Raw genomic sequence first — 25,118 nt, forward strand, 5'->3', positions numbered from 1 at the left:
AGGGCTTGTTTTCATACTCACCCTTGTAAAACATATTAAATGTATGAGTGCACATATTCAACCATAATGTTAGATTCACACGTCCTTGGAATTTTTTGGCATCCCTGAAACCCATAGGCATTTCACATGCATTAAAACTAGGCAATGAAGATGCCCAAAAACAGCTTATGTGCACAAGTTCATTTAAGATGTAGGAGGCATGAATGACATGAACCACATAAAACTTGTTATTATGAAAATTTCCCATCTGTTACAATGCTTTAAAGCTATAACAGTTGCAAAGAAAGTGAAACCTGAGGATCAAGCTTCTTACACCTTCAATCTTTAGTGTCCATGCATGGGCACATACTTTTTGAATTCATGAAATTATTATATGACCTTGTCGTTGAAAATGCCTTCTCAAAAAACGTTTTTGGTTTATTTTGTGAGGATGTCAATGATATCTTGTGATTCTGATAACATGCATTGTAGAATTGGAGCTTGATTCAGATGTTTTTTCAATTATTATAGGTCAATTGCTAAATTGTATTGCTCCCTCTCCTTGTTTTCTGAGTGCAGCTAGATGTTACGTTTCCATCTCTAGCATGCTCCATTGTCAGCCTTGATGCCATGGATATCAGTGGGGAGCAGCATCTTGATGTGGTATGTTTGCTTTGTGATGTTGGAAAGACTTTTATTTTTTTCCTTCTAGTGGGAAACATTTTGGATTCAGAGCATTTGTAAAGAGAACTTATGCCTCATTATTGTTTTTTGTTCTCACCAGAAACATAATATCTTCAAAAAAAGGCTGGACCCAACGGGAAAAGTTGTTGAGCCACCAAAACAAGAAAGCATTGGAGGTCATCAGGTTAGTACATACTGCAAGTTGGGTATACAGCCCCAAACCATTTGCACAAGTCTGGTGCAGTTTGCTAAATGATGAAATCAACATTGTGGAGAGTATTTGTAGCCATGAGTGGTCAGTTCTATGCTGATTTCTGGGATAACTCCTACCCTTTGATATGGCAGCCTCATGGTGAGGATGGCCTTGAAGCTGTGAAGAATTGAGGCCTTTGTTTTCATTGAATGCAGGAGTGTGGATTGCCTTTATTTTTCTTCTTCATACTCAGGTTTCTCATGTCTGAGTTCACATTCATTGTGCTTATTCAGTAAAGTGAAGTATGCCTATTTTAGGGACTAGAGTTGTTGCTGATACCTACACTTAACCAACCAAAACCATACCCCACAATCTTTTTATAGAATTTCCAACTCCATATTAAACCAAAACTCCCATCCTAACATGTACTAGTAATGGGGAGAAGTGACATGATTGGCATTGAAGGTGAAGGTGTGTCATGTGAAGGAGCGATATGATTTCTGATATTAGGTTTTGTGAAGACTCTAGAAACACGCAGTAGAGTTTTGTGTCCATTTGAAGAGTCGTCAAATGTGTGTACACATAAGCTGAAGCTGCTAGTCATCATTGTTGAAGTCCATCTAAACTGGCATTATTATTATTATTATTTTTTAGTGAAGACGACTGGCATTATTTTTTATTGTAAATCGGTGCTTTTTTCCGAGTTAGCAGTTGTAGATCATGTGGAAAGGATGTTTATACTTTGTGTTTGCATTGGAAAATTTGAAGATTGAGAAGCCATTGCAAAGGCATGGTGGTCGCCTGGAACATAATGAAACATACTGTGGTTCTTGCTTCGGAGCTGAACAGGTATTTGCAATTGATTCCAGCCCTCTCTTGCTCTTCATGGTGTGCATATATTTCGGAAAAGTCTTTCTATGCTTCATTGTTTTTTTGGAGCACCTACATTCTCCTATTTTGTGTCGCTCACATCAGAAAGTTTTGGCCTCTGCATGTATTTGCAGTCGGATGATGATTGTTGCAACTCATGTGAAGATGTTCGAGAAGCATATAGACGAAAAGGATGGGGATTGACAAATCCTGACTTGATTGACCAGGTTGGGAGCCAAATGAAAGAATATGAATTTTAAGATTTGTCTTTCAAGGAAGGTAGTTTTTCTTTTTTAATTTGCAGCAGTTGTCCCTAGTTTTTCTCTCTTTAGAGTTTCAGGGTGAAAAGCTCAAAATTTGATTTTGAAGGAGCTTGCAGTTATACTTCTGGAATGTTGTGGAATTCTGTGTTTGTTTGTCCGATAAGCACATGCACATCTGTGATACTTATATCCTACATAACTTGCTTGTTAATATTCCCTCTTTTCATGTGGCTGATTGGTTAACTAGGATGAATCTGCTACCCACTTTTTGCTCTTTGTAAAACTCGAATGATGGTCTTGTGGACTGCTGAGTATTAAAACCTGCTACATGTAGTTCAACGCTTTCACAGCTTTTCCACTCAGTAATTTCTGTTTTTTTTGAAACAGTGCAAAAGGGAAGGATGGCTTGAGAAAATCAAAGAAGAAGAGGGAGAAGGATGTAATGTGTATGGCTCCTTGGAGGTGAACAAAGTTGCTGGGAACTTCCACTTTGCTCCGGGCAAGAGTTTTCAACAATCAAATATGCACGTTCATGATTTTCTGGCATTTCAGAAGGAGAGCTTCAATGTACGGTCAAGTAACTAGCCTGCATCATAGCGGAGTTTGACTTTCATTTTACTCGTGATATATAATGCTTGAAGTCTTGATCAACATATAGGTTGAATGGGTTTTTGTTGATGGCACCCTTACAAACTTGAGTAGGGCTGTCACAGCTCCTTTGTCAACAAATATGGAGTAGATGTCTTGAGCGCTTTGTAATTTGGAAGAAAAGAGTCTTCCTTCGATAAACTGCGAATGCAACTCGCTTTAAGCCTGTTGCCTTCTTGCACCACCTAGAAGGCGGTGGTAGAGAAGAAATGGAAGCCCACAATGCTACGACCTTAGGCACTGGCAATATGATTGGGCTAGGTCCTGGCAAGGGCCTTATTATTATAATTGGTCTTCATAATTTTAACTAGTGTGAAGTGCCCATAAGTTAGGGTATCATTAGTGGGCCTATAAATATGCTCATTTGTGGGGTTCCCACAGGAGGTTACCAAGAGCTAGACTGGCCCATTTTTAACACGGTTTGTCGCCAGGGACAAGGCATGGTTCTTTGGCTAGCCTCAAGCGCGGAGGGAGATCTGTGGACTTGTATCGATAATGCCTAGGTGCCAGAGTGCAAAAATTGACATAGGCTGATTGCTAATCTCTCCCTTCTCTCCCTTTTCTCTGAATCATTTTGGGATTTGTCCCTTTTGCAATCATTAGCATAATGATTTTGCTTTTTAGAGCTTGGAAATAGAGTTCCCTTTTGATGGGAACCCTCCTGATGCATGAAACTACACCGGGGAACCTCCTGATGCATGAAACTACAGCTCGCATACTGATTATCTTGTGGAAGTTGGCATTTGCTACCAATTGGAGGCCATTCAAGGCTGATTTTTGCTTGAACCATGCAGGGATGGATTTCATCAATAGATTGACGTGCACATGGTGCTTGTGGTTACATGCCACATGCAGGACATGCATGGAAACATATATGTAGTTGCATGCAACATGCAGGACATGCATGGAACCTGTGCTAGGTTGCATGTCCATGTATGTATTCACATGCAGCATGCAGGTTATGCATGGGACCGGAGTATGGAAGCATGTGCATGCTTGTGTTTGCATGCAGCATGAGGTTCATGCATGTGGCCTATTAAATGTATTGGCAGTGCAGCATGAAGACCTTACCTTGCATGTGCTGTGTGCTGTATTTCTGTTTGCGCGTGCTTACATGCAATATGCAGCCTTGGCATGCAACTGCAGGCTGTCTGCACATGCTTGCATGCAACATGCAAACCCTGCATGTGAACAAGAGGATAGTTGCGTGTGTGTACATGCAACATGCACATCTTGAGCCGTTTGCATTAGAGTTTTGTAGGCAGCAAGTTTTGCATTAAAGATGTGCGTTGGGTTTCTTGCAGCCAAGGCACACAAGTCTAGCATGAGTTTTTGCATGAAGAGAGTTTGTATGTGTCAAGTCTAGGTGAAATAGGCAAGGTCTCCTTCTGCATGGAGAGCATTGATGCTATGAAGGAGAGGTATCGATGGGAGTATGAGAACCGGCAGGAGTGTTATCGTGAGGAGGATGAAGAGCTTCGCCCAACTTAGGGAAGTAAAGACTCGAAGAAGATGATGGGCAAGTTGGTAGTTTGTGGCAACATCGTTAAGTACCAAAGTGGAGTCACCAAAGGTTGAGACATAGCTGTTCTCCTATGCGGAACATCGTTCAAGTCTGGAGGACCTATCTCAGAGGCAGAAGGTCCAACATAGTTGTAGTTGCCAGAGATTATGCTTCTGTGGGAGCTAGTTTCCGAAGGCCAATGGTATGGAGCCCAGACCCAGCCCTATTGGGGTTATTGTTCGGGGGCTGCTTCCAGGCGCTGAGCCTTGGAAAGAGTTCCTTTTGCAGCGGCTCTGCAGGCTCGAGCTCCCCCAGTAGGGGGCACTTGGGCACCAGAGATATGATGGATCTTCATAGAGATGAGGAGGACTGGCCGTAGTAGAGGATGGGAGGACAGATTTGCTTTGAGCATCCTGAGAGCTTGGGAGTTGCTGAGACCGGGGCTCTCTCAGAGACCTCCTTCTTGTGATGAGGAGCGGGCCAGACAGCCGCTCATCTGGAGCCCAGCGGTTCGCACAGAGCAGGGTCATATGCTGGGTTCTCGGCCTCGTCTAGCCTGGGGACCTTTGGCGGCAGGCCCAGCACGCAATTTTGGAGACTGGCAGGCCTGCTGTAGTCTCCCAGAGGAGATCCAGGTGGAGAGGCTGGGTCACTTTAGAGGGGGGTTGATTATGAGGGATGACATTCAGGAGGCACTCACAGAGGAGTGGTTCACGCCTCTCGAGCTCGAGGCCCCACGGTGGATGGGAGTCTTTACTCAGTTGGAGATCCTGATTGCTGTGAGAGCTTGCACTGAGGATGGCAGATGCCTCTACTATGAGATACAGGATGAGGGCAGACTTCAGAGAGTGGAGGTGGAGTCGCCTTTGGTTGCAGAGTGTATCTTTCAGAGGATACGGGTGGTGGCCGCCGCTTCTCGGAAGTGGCATATTGACCCAGACCCTGCAGATGTGGACTCTGATTGGCGTATATGGGCATATGCAGCGCGCCCCTTGGCCCGGCTCCAGTGGGACCTTGGCGAGTATGAGTGGCATGATCCTTATGCATCCCCTGAGGCCACAGAGATCACCTTTTTCTAGTATACTGTTCGGTTGGGGCGACATATTTTGACGGCGAGGAGGATGGTCTCTCCAGCTGCATCGGGGCACTCGCGGCTTCAGGGACTCTCGCCGGAGTTCTTGGAGGACTTTTGGACCAGGCTCTGGGCTAGTTGACAGGCACGCAGGATCTGGACTTTCCAGTGGCTGGTCGCCCACAGGGGTTCTCAGTTGGCACTTGGCTTGTCTTCCGGCGGCCTGCGTCCGATGCGGCCACCCTATGGAGACACAGAGACATTGCCTATGGGACTGTCCTCAGGCGCAGCAGATTTGGCTGCGGATGCTGCGCATTCTGCCCCCCCCTCTCCAGAGGGGATGTGTACGTGGGGTGCCGCTGCTTGGTCGACTTCGTCCGGGCCTGCTATGGGCTATGAGACGGAGCAGGACAGCCAGGCCATCAGATTCATTAGGGGCCAGCCTCGCCTTGTTCCTTCACCGGACTTCTCGTCCGCCGGCTGGACACAGGAGAGGGATCTACAATGGGAGCTCCTCAGTAGCCTCACCATATGGTTCACCTGGAGGGCCCGGTGTTTCAGGGCCTTTGAGGGGAGACTGGAGCCACCAGCCGAGACTATTCGGGGGATCTGGCAGGAACTCATCCACACGCTGCGAGGACAGTACGACCGCATCCGGGGTGACTTGGATGAGGCGATCTTGCGGCGCCAGGCCTTTCACACCACTTGGCGCAGCGGCCCCTTCTATACCTTACACGTGGGGTTCCCCCGTTGGCACTACAGGCCACTTGTTTGGCTTTTCCCCCCTCCTATTGTATGATATAGCCTCTCAGTTTCTTGGCACTGATTCTTGTATTTTTCAGCACCTAGGGAGAGTCTCCGAGGCTGCCTTGCTTTGTTCTCTGCTCTGTTTTCTTATGAGCAGAGAGGATCTTTTGTAGCCCTAAGGGCGTTTTTATATAACTAATGAAAGGATCTTTTCTTGGGAAAAAAAAAAAAGGAAGGCGAGGCCCAACTTAGGGAAGTAAAGACTCGAAGAAGATGATGGGCAAGTTGGTAGTTTGTGGCAACATCGTTAAGTACCAAAGTGGAGTCACCAAAGGTTGAGACATAGCTGTTCTCCTATGCGGAACATCGTTCAAGTCTGGAGGACCTATCTCAGAGGCAGAAGGTCCAACATAGTTGTAGTTGCCAGAGATTATGCTTCGGTGGGAGCTAGTTTCCGAAGGCCAACGGTTATCCAAGTGTCTCTCCGAATCCAGGGAGGAGGATGACTTTAGAGTTGCAACATCCATGGAAGCAGTTCTGGGGGAGATACTATTGGAGGCAGAGCTAGAACGTTTGGCAGTTGGACTGGACCAGAAGCAGAGCAAAAGTACAGTATGTGCCTCAAAGCTTCAAGTTTAGCAAAAGCCCTAATTAGGTTACATAGATTTTCATTTTTCCGCGTGAACAAGGGGCACCAAGCAGACGTGGTTGGGGTGAGTGTGGAGAGCATGTATCACTTTATGGAGTTGTGGAGTAGTCTTACAGGGCATGAGAAAAGCGTTTCTCCATGGGCAGCACTGTAAGGCCGTGTTAGACCCCGGCTCGAAGAACAATCAGCTTGTAATTGTAGCCTGCTGCCCGGAAGGGGTGGTGATTTTGAACCCCGTTACCGAATATATAATTTATAACTTACAAAAAGAATACCAAATTGTGGATTATCTCATGCCTATTCGAAATTAATGCAGCTGTTTTGCTTCAGGTTAGCCACAAAATCAATGAGCTTCGCTTTGGTCCTCACTTCCCAGGTGTTGTAAATCCACTGGATGGGTGAGTCAGAACACGCTCCTCATGCATGATTTGGCAATTACATGGTGTTTCCTCATGTCTCTAGTTTCTGTAGGATTCTTGATGTAAGAACTTATTTGTGAAACACAAGGTGTATTGGAAGATAACTTGAAAGATTTTGTTTCTTGAATGCAGGGCCCAACGCATCCAAATAACTCCCTCTGGGATGTATCAATATTTCATAAAGGTAACTTGCCTTTCTATCTGGATAATATATGTATACAAAAATGAGTAGGAGAGTCCTCGGGTAAAAAAATCTGTATGAGGTAGATAAATGTAAAACCGTGAAGGATAGATTCCTAATCTACGAGTGTTTAAAGAGTCCAAGCCTCGCATATACAAGGTCATTCATGTAGGTGGTATGCCTTAAGTGTACCTAGTGAATCTCCGTTGTTGAGGACCCATGAGTTTGTTCAGGACAGAAGACAATTTTTGTTAGTGTCCTACCAAACGTGGCTCTTTATGCTACCCGTGCCCTCAGGCCTGTATGGGTTGGGATGTAGTCCCAAAACGGATTTGGAGGTGGGTGCACGTATGGAAAAGGGCTCTATCTGATCTGTACTCAATTCCATTATGTAATGGAAATTTGTTTCTGTTCTTCAAAACCAAATGGTAAGTAATGTATGCTTCTGTGTTATCAGGTTGTTCCAACAGTATATAAAGATATACGTGGCCATAAGATTCAGACTAACCAGGTCTGCTCTGATGCTCGTTTTGAGTGGACTTGAGGTTGGTTTTTTTAAATCTAAATTTCAAAGGTGTGGTCAATAAGGTAAAGCTTTAGCGACATGTCTTTTGTGTGCAGTTTTCAGTGACAGAGCACTTTCGAACAGTAGACTCATCAATGGGTCGGTCTCTTCCAGGAGTATTTTTCTTTTATGACTTGTCTCCTATCAAGGTGCTCAAATTTTTTTCCATCTACTACATTGCCATCAATGTATCAGACCTAGCTTGTAGAGACCTCCAGCAAGCATCGCATGGATTTTTGAGGTTTGGTTAAACGTGCAGGTGAACTTCAATCAGACCAAGACATCCTTTCTACATTTCTTAACCAATGTTTGTGCAATTGTTGGAGGTAAACCTAGTTGCCTTTTCCTTGCTGCTTTCATGATATGGAGCAGAGCAAGTGTTCTAACATGCCATAAACAAACTGTGGCAGGTGTGTTCACAGTCTTTGGGATTATCGATGCATTTGTATATCATGGCCATAGAGCAATAAAGAAAAAAATAGAGATCGGCAAATTTAGTTGATATTCGGACACTCTAGACCAAGCTACTTTGATATCAAGGCAGGCAGACATGGGTTCGAGAATGGGGCAGCCATGACTGGGAGAATGAGGCAGCCTGAAGTGACAAGAATGAGGCAGCAGCCTGAAGTTGTGGAAAGAATTGACTACTTTTTAGTATCTCCTGCAAACCAAGGTGCATTATATAGGAAAATGAGACTCGAGATAGCAGGAACATCATATTGTTGAATTCTTTTGACACACTATTAGAAGTTGTAGGGATTTGTAAGCTGTGCCACATTTAGGGGAGCTGTTTATGAAGACCAAGGGTATCCAAAGTACAAATTCTCAAAGTGTTTCTCACTTTTGTCTCCGATTCTAAAAGCTCATTCAATCAAATTTGTTTCCATCACATTGGGGCAGCGAGGTAAAACCTGGAACCCATTGCAAAGTAGGAAACATTCAGTTGACTCTTTGTTGTTCTGGGCCTCGTCAATTGTCATTCTTTGAAGGATTGTTTTGTTTTCCCGTGGACTGTCAAGGTTCTTAGCAACACGTGATGTAGGCTAAACATATGCTTTGAGAAACATGCTCTTTGCTATGCTAACCGTCTTTTGTTTGGTAACCTGGCTTCTTCATGCCATTTAGCAACCTTATTCAGTAAGGGGCACTTTTGGAGGTAGAGGTACAAAGCATAGCTTAAATTCTTCAGCAATGTTTGAATTTTAAACCTCCCTACCTACCTATTCATTGAGTAGCATATATGCCCATCAAGACTAGTCTTGAAAATGAGCCATAAAAATGGCTTTTGTCAAAACAACTGATCTAGGCTGGCTTCACAAGTTTTTTAAATGTCTCAAAAGGCCATGGAGTTAGTAGAGCGTGGCTGGTTAGCATGAAGCTACACATGAGGAGTTTTGAAAACAAAAATGTACCTAGGGCTCGAGGGATTTGGCATTGCCGAGCATTTGGGATATAGTGACAATGTGGATCATGCTGGAAGTTGTTGACCATGTTGGCCATGCCACGTGGATCAGCATAGTCCCATATGCAATTGTGTCTAAGCATCATGTGTATATATCTCCACGTTTATGTGCTGTGCATGGGGTATTAGGGGGGTGGGAGGGAGGGACTTGGCTGGCAGTGGCCTCCACGTGCATGCGCTCAATACAACGAACATGGTATCTGAACCATGGGGGGTGCGTTCCTCGTCTTGTAGAGTGGACTTGGTAGTGGTAATCGACTAGTGGTAGAGATGTTTGACTTGTAGATTTTCGTGATGGAGCTACTGGTGAACTAAATGTGTGTACGAGTAGGTGGACAACCTTGCTATCTTGTCAAGTGCAATCATTGGGCCGGAAAAAGGATGTGGGTAAATCCTAGGGAGGGTACCAAGTGTGACATCACCGATTGTGTAAGAAGCCTCTAAGGCTTGATCTTGTCAGTGTCTCTAGGTATTCATGTCTTGGCCGTCAAGGGGGGTGTTGGAAGCTGTCGACCTAACCGTGCCACATGGATTAGTAGTCCCATCTGCAATGTGTATCTAGGGGGGTGAAATTTTGCATTATCGGACAATGCCGACCTTCGGTATATGGTGTTGCTTTGACATTTTGGGCATCTCTACCTTGCTTGATTAGCACAGATGTAGACAAGTTTTATGCCTTGGAGGAAGATGCAGATTAAATAACCACTTTGTGTAATTAGATAAGCTTAGCTACATGGGTATGACGACTCCATAGACCACGTTTGGGATGCAAGATGCAAAATCCTTCAATGGGCATCTTCACGAATTCAAAGCATGCCATGCATTGTGATCGAAGGCTAGTAGCCCTTATGAATTTGTAGATGGTGAAATTGGGATTCTTGGATGGATAGAGAACTCAACTGAGCAAGGGCGAAGCTCAATGCAGAAGACGAGATAAGACAACTGGATCGAAGGCAAGCATACAAAGTGTTGGCTTAGGGCATGGATGCTGCGTGCAAGAATAGGATCCGATGTGTCGAAGTGCCTTGATAAGGTGCAGTTTAGACTATTGGGTGTAATCATCAACGGAAGGCATGGGTACATGGATGGACCACAAGGTAGGAATGACTATCCAGGTCGATGTTCCTAAGTGCTAGTGGGTGAAAGGATGTGAGTGGAGAGGGTTGAGGGGAAATGTGAAAGGGTCTGGTTATAAGTAGAAGATGTTTTGGGTTTAGCCGGAATTTCTTTCGGTCTTGCAGGTTGTTGAGTAATTGGACTATTCGGGTGATGTACGTGTAAAAAATCCTAGTTTTATAAGCTACCCTCCGTGGGGGCACTTTACCCACTTAGTGGAGGGAGCCAAAACAAGGAGTAAAAGGAAGGTGAAGGGTCTTTTACATGCATTTATTGGTTGTTAGAAGAGCGGGCCCAGACATCGATGTGGTGATGATGTTGCAGGAGGTCGGGGTAAGTGTTGGAGCTAGGCTGGTCCTTGTTGGTGAAGCGGTGTGGCCGTCGTGGTGGATGTGTGCTTGGTATTCTCCTCCTCTCTTGCTATCAGTGACTCTTTCAAAGCCTCTCACCCACAAGTTGGCTTTATCACACCCACACAATCACACACTCTACCTCTTTCAAGCCCTCTCTCTTGCTTCTCTCAAAAACTCTCTCAACCACACCCTCTCACTCTTCCTTTCTGTCACAACTCTCTTGTATAATGTATAAGCCTAATGCATAAGGCTTATGCATTAATCTCATGCAATAGGCTCACCTCATGCCTAATGCATAAGCCTCATGCATGCATTAGCCTAATGCCTAAGGCTAATGCATGAGGCCCATGAATAATGCATGAGCCTCATATGCATGCATTAGCCTAAGCATAAGGCTTATGAACCTCATGCATGAGGCTTATGCATTTGTTAATCACAATGGTTAAGCATGGTTACGTTTCATGTAATTTATTTTTTTGCAAAATCGAGCTAAGCGCTTAATGTAAAAAGATATGGGATGAGCGAGCTTACGACATGTGTAACACCGGCCATGAGCAACAAGGCTAGGTGTACATAGAGCTAGAGAACCAATTTTGGGCCCCCAATTGTTAAATGGGTGGTCGGCCATTGTAAAAAGAGAGCTCATGTATATAAGTGACTTATGAAATATGAAATGGATACAATCCCATTATTTTAATTGAGTCTTGTTCTTCTTTCCTCCTACTCTCTTGTGGCTATGGTGATGAGCTTGTGTGTTGATGTATGCTTGATTGTGTGTATGTGCTTGCAAGTGATACTTCATTTGTTCCGTCTAAATTCTTTGGAGAACAAAGGTCCGACTCAGGCTCGATCTCAGCGGAGGAAAAGATTACTTGACCATCTTCTCTCTCTCTCCCCGTCTTGCACACATGATGGCATTGAGATAGGAGTAGAGCTCTCCATAGCTGCTTCTCTCATTTCTTCCTACCTAGCTCAAGGAAAGCTCCACCTGGGTGACATAAGTGGTGGTGGAGTGAGCCCCTACCGGCTTCACATCGAGGAGTTAACTCTCTTAGGGTTGGCTAAGTGCATGCTCCCAAACTGATCCTTGCATCTTAGGGTTGGCTTAGTGCATGCTCCCAAACAGACCCTTGCATCTTCCCTCTTCTCGTCTTCTTTCTCTCTTCTGCAACAAAAGGAGAATGCTCATTTAGGTGAACATCTTTGGTGCAATTTTTCAGGGATAGCACTTAGCTTAGGGTCCTCCACAATCTATTCCTAAGTTAGACTGTTGATTTGCTCGGATGGAATGCAAATTCACCAGTAGGAGTTGGTTATGGGATGTTTGTTTGATTTGTGTCATTTTGTTTTTCTTTATAAAATGGAGTGCAATGGATCATTGGGATCATGAGGAGCTTCAGAGGCTACACCAAAAGCAGAAGCCAGAAGTAAGTGCCCTAATTTTGCTCGTGATTCCACTAATTTAAGGTAGTTTAAAAACTACGTATTAGCTTAATCCCACCATTAATCTTAGGATATTAGGATTAATTAGGCATTCCTATCATCACTAGGTAGCTTGGACTCTAACCTAGGCCATCCATAAAAAGAAAACTCTAAAAAATAGTTATTGAGGGGGAGAAATCAGGGAAAGACCAAGAAAAACCTGGTGCAGTTTCATCTCGGGTTGCATCTCTGAGAAGTGAACAGTTGTTCACTTCATAGAGGTACGACCATATCTTTCTAAGCCACACCCGTTCACTTCTTGTTGGATAATCTCTCCAAATTTGTCTCATAAATGAGAGTAATGTGCATTAAAGAGATCATACATGTGCATTAAAAGGGCATAAATGTGGTAGAGCTGAATTGGCAGGAGAAAAGTGGTTGTCAGAAGATACACAGTTTCAATGTATACCTGCCTAGTATTAGTCTGTGAGTGAACATTTGTACCTTCACAGGCGTATGTCTGTTCCTTTTACTCAGTGAATGGTCAACCCTTACAGGAGCAAACGTCTATTTTCCCTCACGGACGAAAGTCTTTTTCTAACACAAGACACGGCCATATCCTTTTGTTATTAAACATTCGTTCCTTTGACAGAGGAATGCCCGTTCTTCTCTTAGCCCCCACGGCCGTACACCTTCCTGATGCACAAACACCCATTCCTCCACAAGGTAATGCCCGTTCCCGTTTCCAATCCATGATCGTACTTATTGCAACGTACGGTCGTAACTCTTATTAAGCCACGCTCGTACCTACATTCGGGCGAACGTTCCTTCCTCGTGAATGAACCGTCGTTTCTAAACTCCCAGAGGGAAAAAGTTTTCCCGTTTTAGAGTGTGACCCTGCACCGTCACTCAACACATTTATGCACCTATGTTTAGGGAAATTGGTAGGAAACAATTCCTGATTTGACGACGTTGAACCCTCCTATGCACAATCACTTGCTAGATCTGACCCTTTGGTTAACACAACATGGAGTCAAATAGTGTTAGTCTTTGATAGCACCAGTGAAAGCCAAGAACATCGAAGCATTGGGAAACCACCCTTGACTTAGAGTCAGGAGGAGTGGCTGCCAGTCCTCCATGGATAGATCATTGATTGAAGAGTAAGCCCCAAGATCCTTTGCACATTCACAGAGGAGTCTTGCCTTGAGACTATAAAACTTTATCCTAGGAAACATACAATCAGAAGAGCCTTATTCCAGGAACGAGCATGGATCATCAATTTGAAAGAACTGTCACACCTTAGCTAGATCCAAGACCAGAGGTGGGAGAGGGCCTAGATGACCTAATTCAGACTGATCCAACGGTCTGGGAAGCCATGCCGACTACAATGATGCCAGATTCATTCCAAGATTGTAGGCCAACACCAAGCCTCCAGCTCCACAAGGTCCATAGATCTCCTACCAAAGAGAAAGAGTCCACCTAGAACACATATACAACCACTACCCACCTCATGGGGTGCTCCCAAATACCATACAGATCCTTACGAAGCGCACACTAGCCCACCACTGAGGCATGGTTCATAGATGGGCTACTATCCTCCTGGCCTAGCTCCCCCACCTATCATACCCCAACTTGCACCAGCCCCGGTCATGGGAGATCCTAATCCACTCTCCACTCTCTACTGCTCTTAGTGCCAAAGATGGGGCAATTATGAAACCTCAAACTGCTACCACTAAAGAGGCGCTCAAGCAAGGCCTCTACTACCGTGAGGCCTTAGCACCTACTAACCCGAGGCAACCCGCTGGCCTTTGCGAGTTCGAGCACAACACAATGCACCTCAACCTAGCCATGAAGTGGCCCCATGAGGAATCCTCAGGGTACTTGAGGTACCCTTGCCACCCGTAGTCCTCCCACCACAGCCACCATTACCTTAAGTGACCCCTATTCACTCATTGTTGACACCCTGACAAAAAGCTTTGAAGAATGTGAGGATGGAGAAGCCATTAACAACACCATCTTCAAACCCCTTGAACCAAGCAACCCACCTCCGCAAATCTTGAGTCACTACGTGATGGAGGGTGGGTACATGTACCCTGTATACAACACTGCGGGGACGAGACTTGAACAGCATGTCTAAATGACCACCTACACAATGCTATCACCGCGCTGGACCTCATCGAATAGCTGAGTGTTCAATCAAGAAAAAGATGGTGAGTACTCCTGTGAGAGTACTCCCACCTCAACTCCCTTATGCACATGTGGGATAGACCATATATACAAGGATTGCCAATCAAGGATGGGTGTAATAGGAAAGGGAAATGAAGATAAATTGAGTACTGAGCGTACGGGATGGCTTCATCCACACAGTGCCTCTGAATGTAGTCACACGAATGTAAAGCACGAGGAGAGCCATAGCCCATGTTGTTGTCGCGCTGAAGCATTTACTTCGCAGAAGTAGGAAGCCTCAAGGCAATACAAGGATCTTGTCTTCAAAGGAGGTTCCTGGACAAGCATGAGCTACTAGGCACTCTCAAAAGAAAAATGCCACAAAGATCGACAAGGGAGATAGCCATGTTATCATAAAAAAGTGGGTTCGATGAGTAATGTGTCATCTTCCTCATTTGATGAAGAAAGATTCTACCATCCGCACCTCAAGCAAGAGAGAAAATAGACCCCAGTCATCTGCCAAGGAAGTTAGCCGAATATCCAAACCCAATCGAGGAGAAGGAGAAGTTAAAGGTTGCTTAGGAACTAGTCAAGGATTGCCAAGATCGATTGGAGCAAGCAGTTCAAACTGTGAGAAGTTTCCCTGAGCCTCATGTAAAACCAACTGTGATAACCCTGGAACTTAATAGAGCCCAATCGCCAAGCACCCCTTGAGAATCTCCTCCAAGAGGTAGTCGCAAAGCCACGACAATCTCGCACTAGGTGGACCCTATTGCTACGTATCTTAAGAATCTGGGGGATGACCTCAGGAGGATGACCACCCAAGAAGAGTAGACACTGAAGTTCATACCCTATAACCTACACCTTGAAAAGTCTACGCATGAATAGGAATGACTAGATTCACAAACCTACACCCATTTTCGAGAGATATTGCAGGTCTTTCTTTCTTTCTGTCTTCACAAGTCTAAATTCGCATTATTACCTTACTTCACGGTAGTCCTAGTCTATGGAAGGATTTGAAGGATTGGATGGAAGGAAGGATTGGAGAAAGAATGGAAGAATAGGGGGAACTAGGAAGTTCTAGTGAGACCGATAAGGAAGGATCCATAGAACCAAGTGGAATTACTAGCGTTCCTACGGTCTGTGTGAACAAGTTAGGGAAATATTTTGAAGGAGACAAACTCAAGGCAACATTGCCCCTAACTTTTGATGAGCTTCTAGTCACCGCCATTCTAGATGGCACGGCAAGAGTGAGCATTTTTACCAAACAATGTCGGGAAAAATGGGGAAAACCTTCTATGGGGATGACACCGTATTGATTGTGAAACTAGATGATGGAGCCACCGCGAAGCCCATAGGCCTTCTGTGGGATTTGAAGATTAAGACTCTTGAAACCAATTTCTGACACACCTTCATTGGTGATGAACTTTGGTCAATAACTAGTTTGCTAGGATTGCATCTTAGGATGACCCTTTATGAGAGAAACCAAGATGATCTAACTGGGACACGGATCACATTTACATTCGAAAAAAAGACTGAACGCTAAAGGTTAGCGTACACACTTGGAAGATCCATCCAATGAGATCTACGTCAGTACGCTTATGCCAAACATGCCATAAAACGTTGGACAATGAATGGGATAGCAAGGGATTTGCACCTCTCCCTAACCTTGAAGGCTGAGAACTGGATGCATATCCTTGCTAGCATGGATATACTTCCAAAACGCATGGATACAAGATTTTCCATGACAGACGGGTGAGAGATCACATCCCTCTATGTATGCTGAGCATTGACCTGTGAGCAGCAAAGAGGTATGGGAAAAATCCACCTACAAGATGTTGAGATTTGAGATGACATGCGAGCTAGAGAGGAGTTGTGAATTATCCCACAATGATGTACACGCACAAGAGTGTACCTCATATAAAAGGGGGACATTTTAAGCAATGAAATATGAAGCAAGCCCTCTAGCCTCTTTATGAGTACAAGTCTCAATCTTGTAACCTAATTGCGCTTGAGTCTAAAGCTTAACTAGTTCAGGGTATTCATCATGATTGTGTTTCGGTATCATCCTCCTTTGCTTAGATTAGTATTAATCATATCGTTAATATAGGACTAGTATACCATCTCCATGGGATCTTGATCCTCAAGTTTTAACATGGTATCAGCTGTTGCTCCCTTTACTTTAGCATACACTCTCTCTACATCATTTGCACTAATGTCATTTTATTAGTTATCATTTCTCACTAAACTCCTACCTTATCCTCTACTCAAGAAGAGAGGCTGAGATTGCAAAGCTCTAATCTCCCTATTCTCTTGACCATTAGGCAAGAGCTCTTAGGTATATCTTCCACCTTGGTAGGCAACCACTCACCACACGAAATCACCAATTTCGTAATCTATCAAGTTTATTTGTTATACATCCATTTTCTGGTCTTTTGTGCCATTCTGTCTCTACATAATGAATTGAGACAAATGCTATTAGCTGTGGCTACAACATAGTACAAGGCACCTACAACTCGAATCTTGTTGAGTTTCATCCATTGAACGAGGAGAAAACACAGAAAAACGAATCACCATAAATTCGTTGTTTGTGCCATTTTTTTTGCTGAAATGAGTTGGTTCTTGTGCTTAATCCCAAGCTAATGGAGTGCTCTTCAAGCCTATCACAAAACCCCTTTCAAATATTGCATCCATAAGCTCAATTTTAGCCTCCAAAATTTGCTATCACTAATCACTTTAATTAAGCACTAATCACTTTAATTAAGCACTAATCACTTTAATTAAGCACTAATCACTATCATTAGTACAATATTTGGATAAATTGAGGTATTTGCATAAATTGGACTTACCTTTTTGAGCCACATGGTATCAAGACAAGGTATCCAAGTCTACCTGCTCCATGTGTGTACCATTGTGGTATAGAGGCATGTGATCTATTGATAGTATACCAAATAGACCAGGTTATTCAACAATGGCTGCTACTCATGATGGAAATCATAAAAATATAATCTAGTCACTGGTGGCTAAATAACACAATATAAGGGTAAAAGATATCCAACATATACTTCCTTTTAGGATCACCCTTATTATAGTGCCACTATTTTGAAAACAATGCCTACTCTTTACATATATAATAAAAGCTCCACCTTTTTCATAAGAAAGTTGAGTTGATGACTATAAAAGTTGAAGTGGTATCCTTGTATTGGTTCGAAAGAGTGCAATTAATATGGTTCTTTGTGTTGAAGTGTGCAAGCTCAAGTATAAGAGCATGTGAACAAGGTTTGAAACCTAAGATTGAAAGAATACAAGCTCAAGTAATGTTTGGGAGAAAAGAGCATGGGAAAAAACTCTAAAAGTTTTAGAGTTAATATTTTTCACACATGCTTTATTGTGAAAAGCTTGCTTTATAATTTTATCAACATTGGTATCAGAGCCAGCTAGTGTGGCGCACAACAAGAAAAAAATAGGAGGTGAAAAAGATCAAGAGTAGCACGCCCTCGCATCGATTGAACATGTGAAGGAGACAAAGAGAAGAAGCTATAGTGGTATCCCCAGCATAGCCAACCAACGTTGTGGAGCTGCTGAGAGAGAAAACTCAGAAGAGCCTCATCATTTGTGTGAGGTGTTGGATTAATGTGTGTTACTTGCACGTGTGTGAGTGCCCATCACCAAGTGATTACAAATGAATGGGTGCAAATAATCCTTTGTAATGTAACCTTTAATGTTAATAATATGAATCGATGCAACGAGCACCTCTCTCCTCTCCATCTCATGTGCGTCCATCACAATCTACCTTGTGTAATAGTTGAATGCTTCTGATCTTGCTTATCAATTGATTAAATGTTGTGTTAATGATGTATAATTTGTTATAATTACTCCTCTGTTCTTCCCCTCCTCGAAATCAAACAATGGTGACACTAACAATGACCATGCAAAACCAAAAGAATCAAGAACATAATAATCCTAACCAAATCAAAAGTGGAACATAATCCACAAATTTTATTTTATTTTTAAAAATTAAAAAAAAATCAATTACCTTCGACAAGGTGAAACAAATTACAATGACATTCAAACGTAATTGTAAATACACACTTGTAAATAACATCACCTCTCATTTGATATTTATTGATCATAAGAACTCATACAACCTTTCTATTTTGGCATGTACCAATGCAATACTTGGGATTCCACTACTCAACTTGAGGGGGAGAATTCGGATGTCAAGTCTGAGAGTGGAAGACCTGTGTTTCAACATCATATCGAAACACGCATGTTGTGGTTACCATCAAGTCCAATGTTTTAACATCATATTGGAACATGTGTCACTTCTCTCATCAATAGATTTATCATTGACATATAATATCACATCAATGATGCACAAAGCATCTCCTTACTTACCCCTTATGTGGTCGCAACCCTTAAGGGGGAGTGTTGGGGATTAATGCGTTTAATATGTTTTTATTTTTCTCATAAATGTAATTTATTGATGAAAAACTCCATGTTAGTATATTTGTATATCAAAAATATCATTTTCTACTTAGAAAAACGGATTTGTCTTCCAACAGCAAAGTTTTAACAGTCTCTCACTCTCTCTCTCTCTCTCTCTCACTCACTCACTCACTCACTCTCTCTCTCTCTCTCTCTCTCTCTCTCTCTCTCTCTCTCTCTCTCTCTCTCTCTCAGGATTTCTCTGCTTTAGCTTCTTCCTCTCTGCTTAGCTATGGAGCCTTTGCAAGCTGTGTGTAGCCCCTTATGAAGCTAGAAAACGGAAGGTTGATTTACACATTCGTATTCCTGAAGAGTATGGCAGCTCTAAAAAAACCCATCCTACTGATGCACAATCTATCCAAGCTCGTAGGATAGCTAAGGAGAAAAATGTAGATCTTTGGGTTGATGGTGGGCATCTCTATCCAATTGACCCTCCATTAAGAGCAAACCCTCCTTTCCGCAATTTATCATCTTTTATGCAATTTGTTGGTGGAGGAGAGCTTGGCTTGTTAGGATACTGTAGAAGATTGACTCTACAAGTGGAGCTTGGCAAACCTATATTCTCTAATCTCATTGCAAGTATCACAATAAATCAAGAAATCAAGTTTTATCAGAGGAACACTGAGTTGCTGTGAGATAAGAAGAGCCCCTTTCGCTCGCACAGTGAAGGAGATTCTCCAATGATATAGAACAGAGTTCTGTATGCAGGGGATTACCCTTGAAGTAGTGCAAGAAGCCTCCGAGGCTTACCTTATTGGGCTTTTTAAAGACACCAACCTCCTTGCAATACATGCAAAGAGGATTACCATATCTGCCAAAGGACATGCAACTAGCTCGGTGCATTTGAAGCGAGACACGATCTTAAGATCTTAGATGTTAACCTTCTTTTTGAAGGAACTCTTTTTGTTTCAAACCCCCCTTTGTAACAAGCCTATCTAGCTTTCATTTGTAACCTTCTAATAATTAAAATTTTAAGTTTCTCTTACAATGTCTCGGTGTCATCATGTTTGTTTAACATGGAGTGTCTATCATGTGCCAGTTTGTCACCCAAGGCATCAGAAATGCTCCTGGAGGACTGAGAAAGTTGTGCCAGAATAGTGCGAATTTGGCCTCTACAACGGTGATGTAGCCTCAAAATTCACTCTGTTCTAGCACTTCTCTCCTAGCCACTCAGGATCATTTCTGATGCATTTATAATGAAGTTGAGTACACTAATTGTGAGAAATTATAGTTTACAAGATAAAAACACCTTTAATCATGTGTAAAAATACAGTGTTTATCATCCAATGCATCAAAATTGCTCCTGGAGGACTGGGGAAGCTATGCCAGAACAGTGCTAATTTAGGCTCTGCAGCGACGATGCAGGCTCAAAATTCGCACTGTTCTGGCACTGCTCCCCTAGCCACTCAAAATCATTTCTGATGCATATAATGAAGTTGAGTACACTAATTGTGAGAAACAATAGTTTATAAGATAAAAATAGCTTTAATCATGTGTAAAAATACATTGTTTTGTCATCCAATGCATCAGAATTGCTCTTGGGAGGACTGGGGAAGCTATGCCAAAACAATACAAATTTAGGCTCTACAGCAGCGGTGCAGGCTCAAAATTTGCACTGTTTTGGCATTGCTCCCCTAGCCACTCAGGATCATTTTTGATGTATTTATAATGAAGTTGAGTACATTAATTATAAAAAATAGTAATTTACAAGATAAAAATACTTTAATCATGTGTAAAAATATATTATTTGTCATCCAATGCATAAAAATTTCTCCTGGAGGGCTGGGGAAGCTATGCCAGAACAGTGCGAATTTGGGCTCTACAACAGCGGTGCGTAGGCTCAAAATTTGCACTGTTCTGGCACTGCTCCCCCAGCCACTCAGAATCATTTCTGATGCATTTATAATGAAGTTAAGTACATTGATTATAAAAAATAGTAATTTACAAGATAAAAATATCTTTAATCATGTGTAAAAATATATTATTTGTCATCCAATGCATCAGAATTGCTCTTGAAGGGCTGAGAAAGTTGTGCCAAAACAGCGCAAATTTGGGCTCTACAGCAACGGTGCAGGCTCAAAATTCGCACTATTCTGGCAGCACTGCTCTCCCAAGCTCCCAGGGTCATTTCTAATGCATTCACAAAAACATTGATGGTACAAACTAGAAAAAATAATGATATACTTGATGAAAATAAGTTTGTAAAAACTATATTGTATTCATATTAAGAAGTGATACATCATCTTTACAAAAGATTTCTTACAATATTGAGCTTCCTTCTCTTGTTATTGGGCGGCAGAGTGTGCTCAAGGAGTGATTGGGCTATTTCTTGAGGATCCTCTATGCCTATGCTTTTGGCTATACCTATACGAGCAAGAAGCTTACCCCTAAATCCAAAACCAAAAACATCGAAGGCAAAGGATTTTTTAATCAGAACTATACATTTGGTGCTCTATACCATAGAGGCTACAGAGAGAGCACCTTAGAGAGGGCTTTCAAAAAGAAGAGAGTGAAGGTAGATTGAGGGGTGTAGTCTCCTGTGGATAATGGCGATGCCATCCACAAGAAGCCGACCAAGATAGTGCGCCAACGCAGCATCATGTCCATGGACCTTGGCCTGGTCTCTGCTGTCGCCGCCTCTCCCAACAAATGCGTCAATTTCAACCACCCTCCTCTGCAATCAAAGAAAAAATTAAAATATTTTCCTATACATAATTCCTATGGTTATCCCCTCCTTACGCTTCCCAATCTGTAAAAATATAAAAAGTGGCACAATAACCAAAAAGTGTAAGGGTTAATTCTAGACATGTAGTGGAATCAGATATACCTTTCTTCTCATCTACTTGAAACTTGACTCTTCCACATTGTCAAAGCCCAGATGCTAAAGTGTTGACGCAGGTCTGCTAGGCTCCAATGCTTGCTTGCTACCACTCGCTCAATCCATGCATTTTGCATCATCACAGTTACCTCAATAGGCATAATTTCTTCTTCTGAGGCGGTTTGAAGTGGGATCCATGTCCCGTGCTTTTGCATCTATCTTTGGTAGTGCAGACACATGTACAAAATAGAGCGTGCATTCAAGAACCTGAAAGACACTGTAGAATCTACTACATTGCACTTGTACACATCACCTTGATGTGACCCCATTAACCTCCCAATTCTCTCCTAGTAATCATTGAATGAGGTTAGACCGTACCTCCTTACAAATATACATTGTTTTTGTTTGGTGCATTGGCATGGAATTGAACATGTGCACAAAAACATGTAAAGGACAAAACCAATTTAGCCCTACTGACCTAGATGCCTTTGAAAACTTGAGTGATGTCTTGATATCACTTACCATCTTAAACTTTAAGCATAAGATGGTCCAAGCATCTGGTTTGGGCCATTCAGGATTGTTAAGAGGGGGGTTGGGGATCTCTTCTAGCTTGCCAAATAAACCTGGTTTTTTATCTACAAAATATGAGTGAGAAAAGAAAAAGATATTGTTCTGTACAAGATCACTTGGGCTTTGAGATACAAACATTGCCTCTCCAATGGATGCATGCATAGCATAGAAAACTCCAGTGAGGCTTTGGAGTGGTTGTTCCTCAACATAATTAGAGGAGAAAATATATGCAGAGAGAAGAAAATGGAGGATCATAAGAAAATTTGAAACAAAAAATCCAGTATTAGCATGTTGTTAAAGCTATGTTTATGTTACACTGACAATTTGAAGGAAACCTTAGTCGTTGGCCTTGAATGTACAGGTCTCTAAGGGTATACACATGTTGCACTATGGCAACCAGTCCCTTCTTCTTAGTATGCTTGAAGCCTTGTAGCCGCCCCTTCCAATGATGTAGCATATTCCCCAGTTGACACACTCGATGTGGTCCCTTAGAGCTTGGCTACATGTAGACCCAAGCCCCAACCCTGAATCTTGTTAGAGCCCAAACTGCATTCTCATCTCTTGTGTTATGCAGCACAAGCTCTTCCACCTTCTCCCTAGGTCTTCTCACATTACTGGAAGAGGCCATGGTGGTAAGAAAAGAGAAGAAGGAAAAAGAAAAACTTGTTTTACAATAGAGAAGTGGAGAGGAGAGAAAGTTCAGGGTTTTCAGTGCAGCAATGGAAAGCTTAAAAGAGGGTTAGAGTTTGAGAATAGGCTTCCTGAACCTAGAGTAAACTAAAGAGGGATAGAGTTTCTACAGCAATGGAGAGGGAGGGAGCTTGAGAGAGAGAGAGAGAGAGAGAGAGGGAGGGAGATTGAGAGGGAGAGGGAGCTTGAGAAGGAGGGAGAGCTTGAGAGGGATGGAGTTTCTGCAGAGAGCAGCAATGGAGAGCTTAGAAAAGGAAGAAAGAGGGAGAGGGAGCTTGAGATTGAGGGAGCTTGACAAGGAGGAAGAGCTTGAGAGGTATGGAGTTTCTACAGCAATGGAGAGCTTAGAAGAGGAAGAAAGAGGTTCAAAATGAGCTTTCCAAACCTATCTTGGGGGGAAGTTTGAGAGGGAAAACACACTTTTGGGGAAAAATTAATTTTTTTAATTTTTAGGATTTTTAATCAGCGCGATTCTAGGTGGGGGGGACCTCTAAGTTTGGGCCCAGGAGGTAGGGGGACAAGAGTAGTAATTAGGCCCCATTAGCAAGCCAAAGCCTAGGCCCCCTAGGGTCAAAGAAGTCAAAAATGTCCACCCAGCCCTCTTCCTATTGGTCCATTCCTAATCAAAAGTTAATCGGAGAGGCCCTCTTTGGGTCCAAAAAATTCCTAATGGCTTCATTAGGAAATTTGAGAGGTCATTTGGAGGGCCTTTTAGAGGAGAGATAAAATAGAGTGCAACAATTGAGAAAGAAGCAAACGTAACGTTGAAAAATAGCTTAATTCATTGAAATTTTTTTAAAAATAGTCACGTTCACATTCAATGAGGGTATCTTTTTAAAAAACAATTGAGTACACATTCAATGCGGGTATCTTTTTCAAATGAGATAGAGTTACTTTATTAAATACGGCTTACATCATCATTGGATTAAAAAAAGCACTTCGAAGCTAAACTTTGTAGACACTTAAGTCTATACATTTCTTTTGATGGTATTTTGATGTAGAATTTGGTGCTTTTGACATCACCATTGCATCCAAAGCGGCCAAAAACCTCCTAAAATGACTTTTGAATCACTTAAATCGGACACCTAGAGAGGCAGAAACGACCAAAAGAAGGGGAGAAGAGGCTTGTGCAATTTGGCGCGCATAGAAGCCTCCATATAAAGAAGGGGAGAAGAGGCTTGTATACAATTTGGCGCGCATAGAGGCCTCTATGCGTGCCAAATTACACAAGCCTCTTCTTCCATTCTTTTGGTCGTTTTTCTGCCTCTCCAGGTGTCCGATTTCAGTGATTCAAAAGTCGTTTTAGGGGTTTTTGGCCAGTCTTGATGCAATGGTGATGCCAAAAGTACCAAATTCTACACCAAATTGCCTGTAAGTATAGACTGTTTTAGGAGAGTAGCATCAAATTTTTGGAAAAGGTGCCATATGATGACGTAAGTGCCTTTTGCAAACCCAAAAACTTGAGAGCGACTTGTAGCTAGTGCATATATTTCAATACCTTGTCAGATCCATTTTTTTATAACTTGCGAAGATAATTTCTTATCAAGTACACATTTAATGAGGGTATCTTTTTTTAAAAAATCTAGAGAGAGAAAATACGAGTTTGTGAATTTCTTACAAGGCCCTAGATATGACCTCCAAAATTTCCTAATGCTTGGCCAATGTGGTTTCTTTGGGTTATTGAGCTGTTGGCTTGAGTCAAGTCCTGGCTACTTCCCATCTTTATTCACTTGCAAAGTAGTTTCTCATGTCTTGTGAGCTCTTCATCTTTGCTTGAATAGAATCCTGTAATAATAAACTCATTGTCTCATCTTCTTAAAATTTGCAACTAACAAATTCACTTCACGACATGTATTCTCCTTGATTTCTTTCCCATATTGATCAAAGTCTTAGTTACGAGACATCAATCATTGTATGTGTCTTAGTTGGACACACGCTTGACACCCTTGTACACCAAATTATTAAGGCTTTGGAAGTGAAAGGTTAAAGAAAACATTTGCACAGTCAATGAGATCGGTGTGATGAGGTACATCGTGGTGTTTTTTCCACCTCAAAATGTAAAAAAATAAAAATAAAAATAAAAAATTTCACTTTTGGGGGCCTACCTAAATACGAGAATGTTTTGCTAATGTGGAAGGGAGATATGGTGGGAGTTAATGAGAAAGGAGATTTCAAACTGACAAGAAAGATTCAATTTGTAGAGAGTGAAGATAAAAAAATCAAAAAGTAAGAGAGAAAGTATGAGAAAAGTCAAAAAGT

The 25,118-nt window shown here is 42.5% G+C and overlaps 1 protein-coding gene across 1 annotated transcript in view; it reads left to right on the plus strand.

Annotated features, from left to right (window-relative positions):
* The window catches only part of LOC147619010 (uncharacterized), a 48,139-nt gene extending 39,476 nt beyond the window's left edge, over positions 1–8,663 (plus strand). Inside the window, exons 3-13 of the mRNA XM_086774226.1 lie at positions 559–642; positions 764–847; positions 1,625–1,705; positions 1,861–1,953; positions 2,377–2,556; positions 6,940–7,007; positions 7,161–7,212; positions 7,667–7,720; positions 7,831–7,923; positions 8,034–8,100; positions 8,185–8,663. Coding sequence (XP_086630352.1) covers positions 559–642; positions 764–847; positions 1,625–1,705; positions 1,861–1,953; positions 2,377–2,556; positions 6,940–7,007; positions 7,161–7,212; positions 7,667–7,720; positions 7,831–7,923; positions 8,034–8,100; positions 8,185–8,276 — 948 coding nt within the window. The 3' untranslated portion in view covers positions 8,277–8,663. The remainder of the gene's footprint in view (positions 1–558; positions 643–763; positions 848–1,624; positions 1,706–1,860; positions 1,954–2,376; positions 2,557–6,939; positions 7,008–7,160; positions 7,213–7,666; positions 7,721–7,830; positions 7,924–8,033; positions 8,101–8,184) is intronic.
* The last annotated feature ends 16,455 nt before the right edge of the window (positions 8,664–25,118 follow it).

Source organism: Cibotium barometz, chromosome 34, assembly GCF_041138505.1.
Source record: "Cibotium barometz isolate CiBa-2024 chromosome 34, ASM4113850v1, whole genome shotgun sequence".
Classification (NCBI taxonomy): domain Eukaryota; kingdom Viridiplantae; phylum Streptophyta; class Polypodiopsida; order Cyatheales; family Cibotiaceae; genus Cibotium; species Cibotium barometz.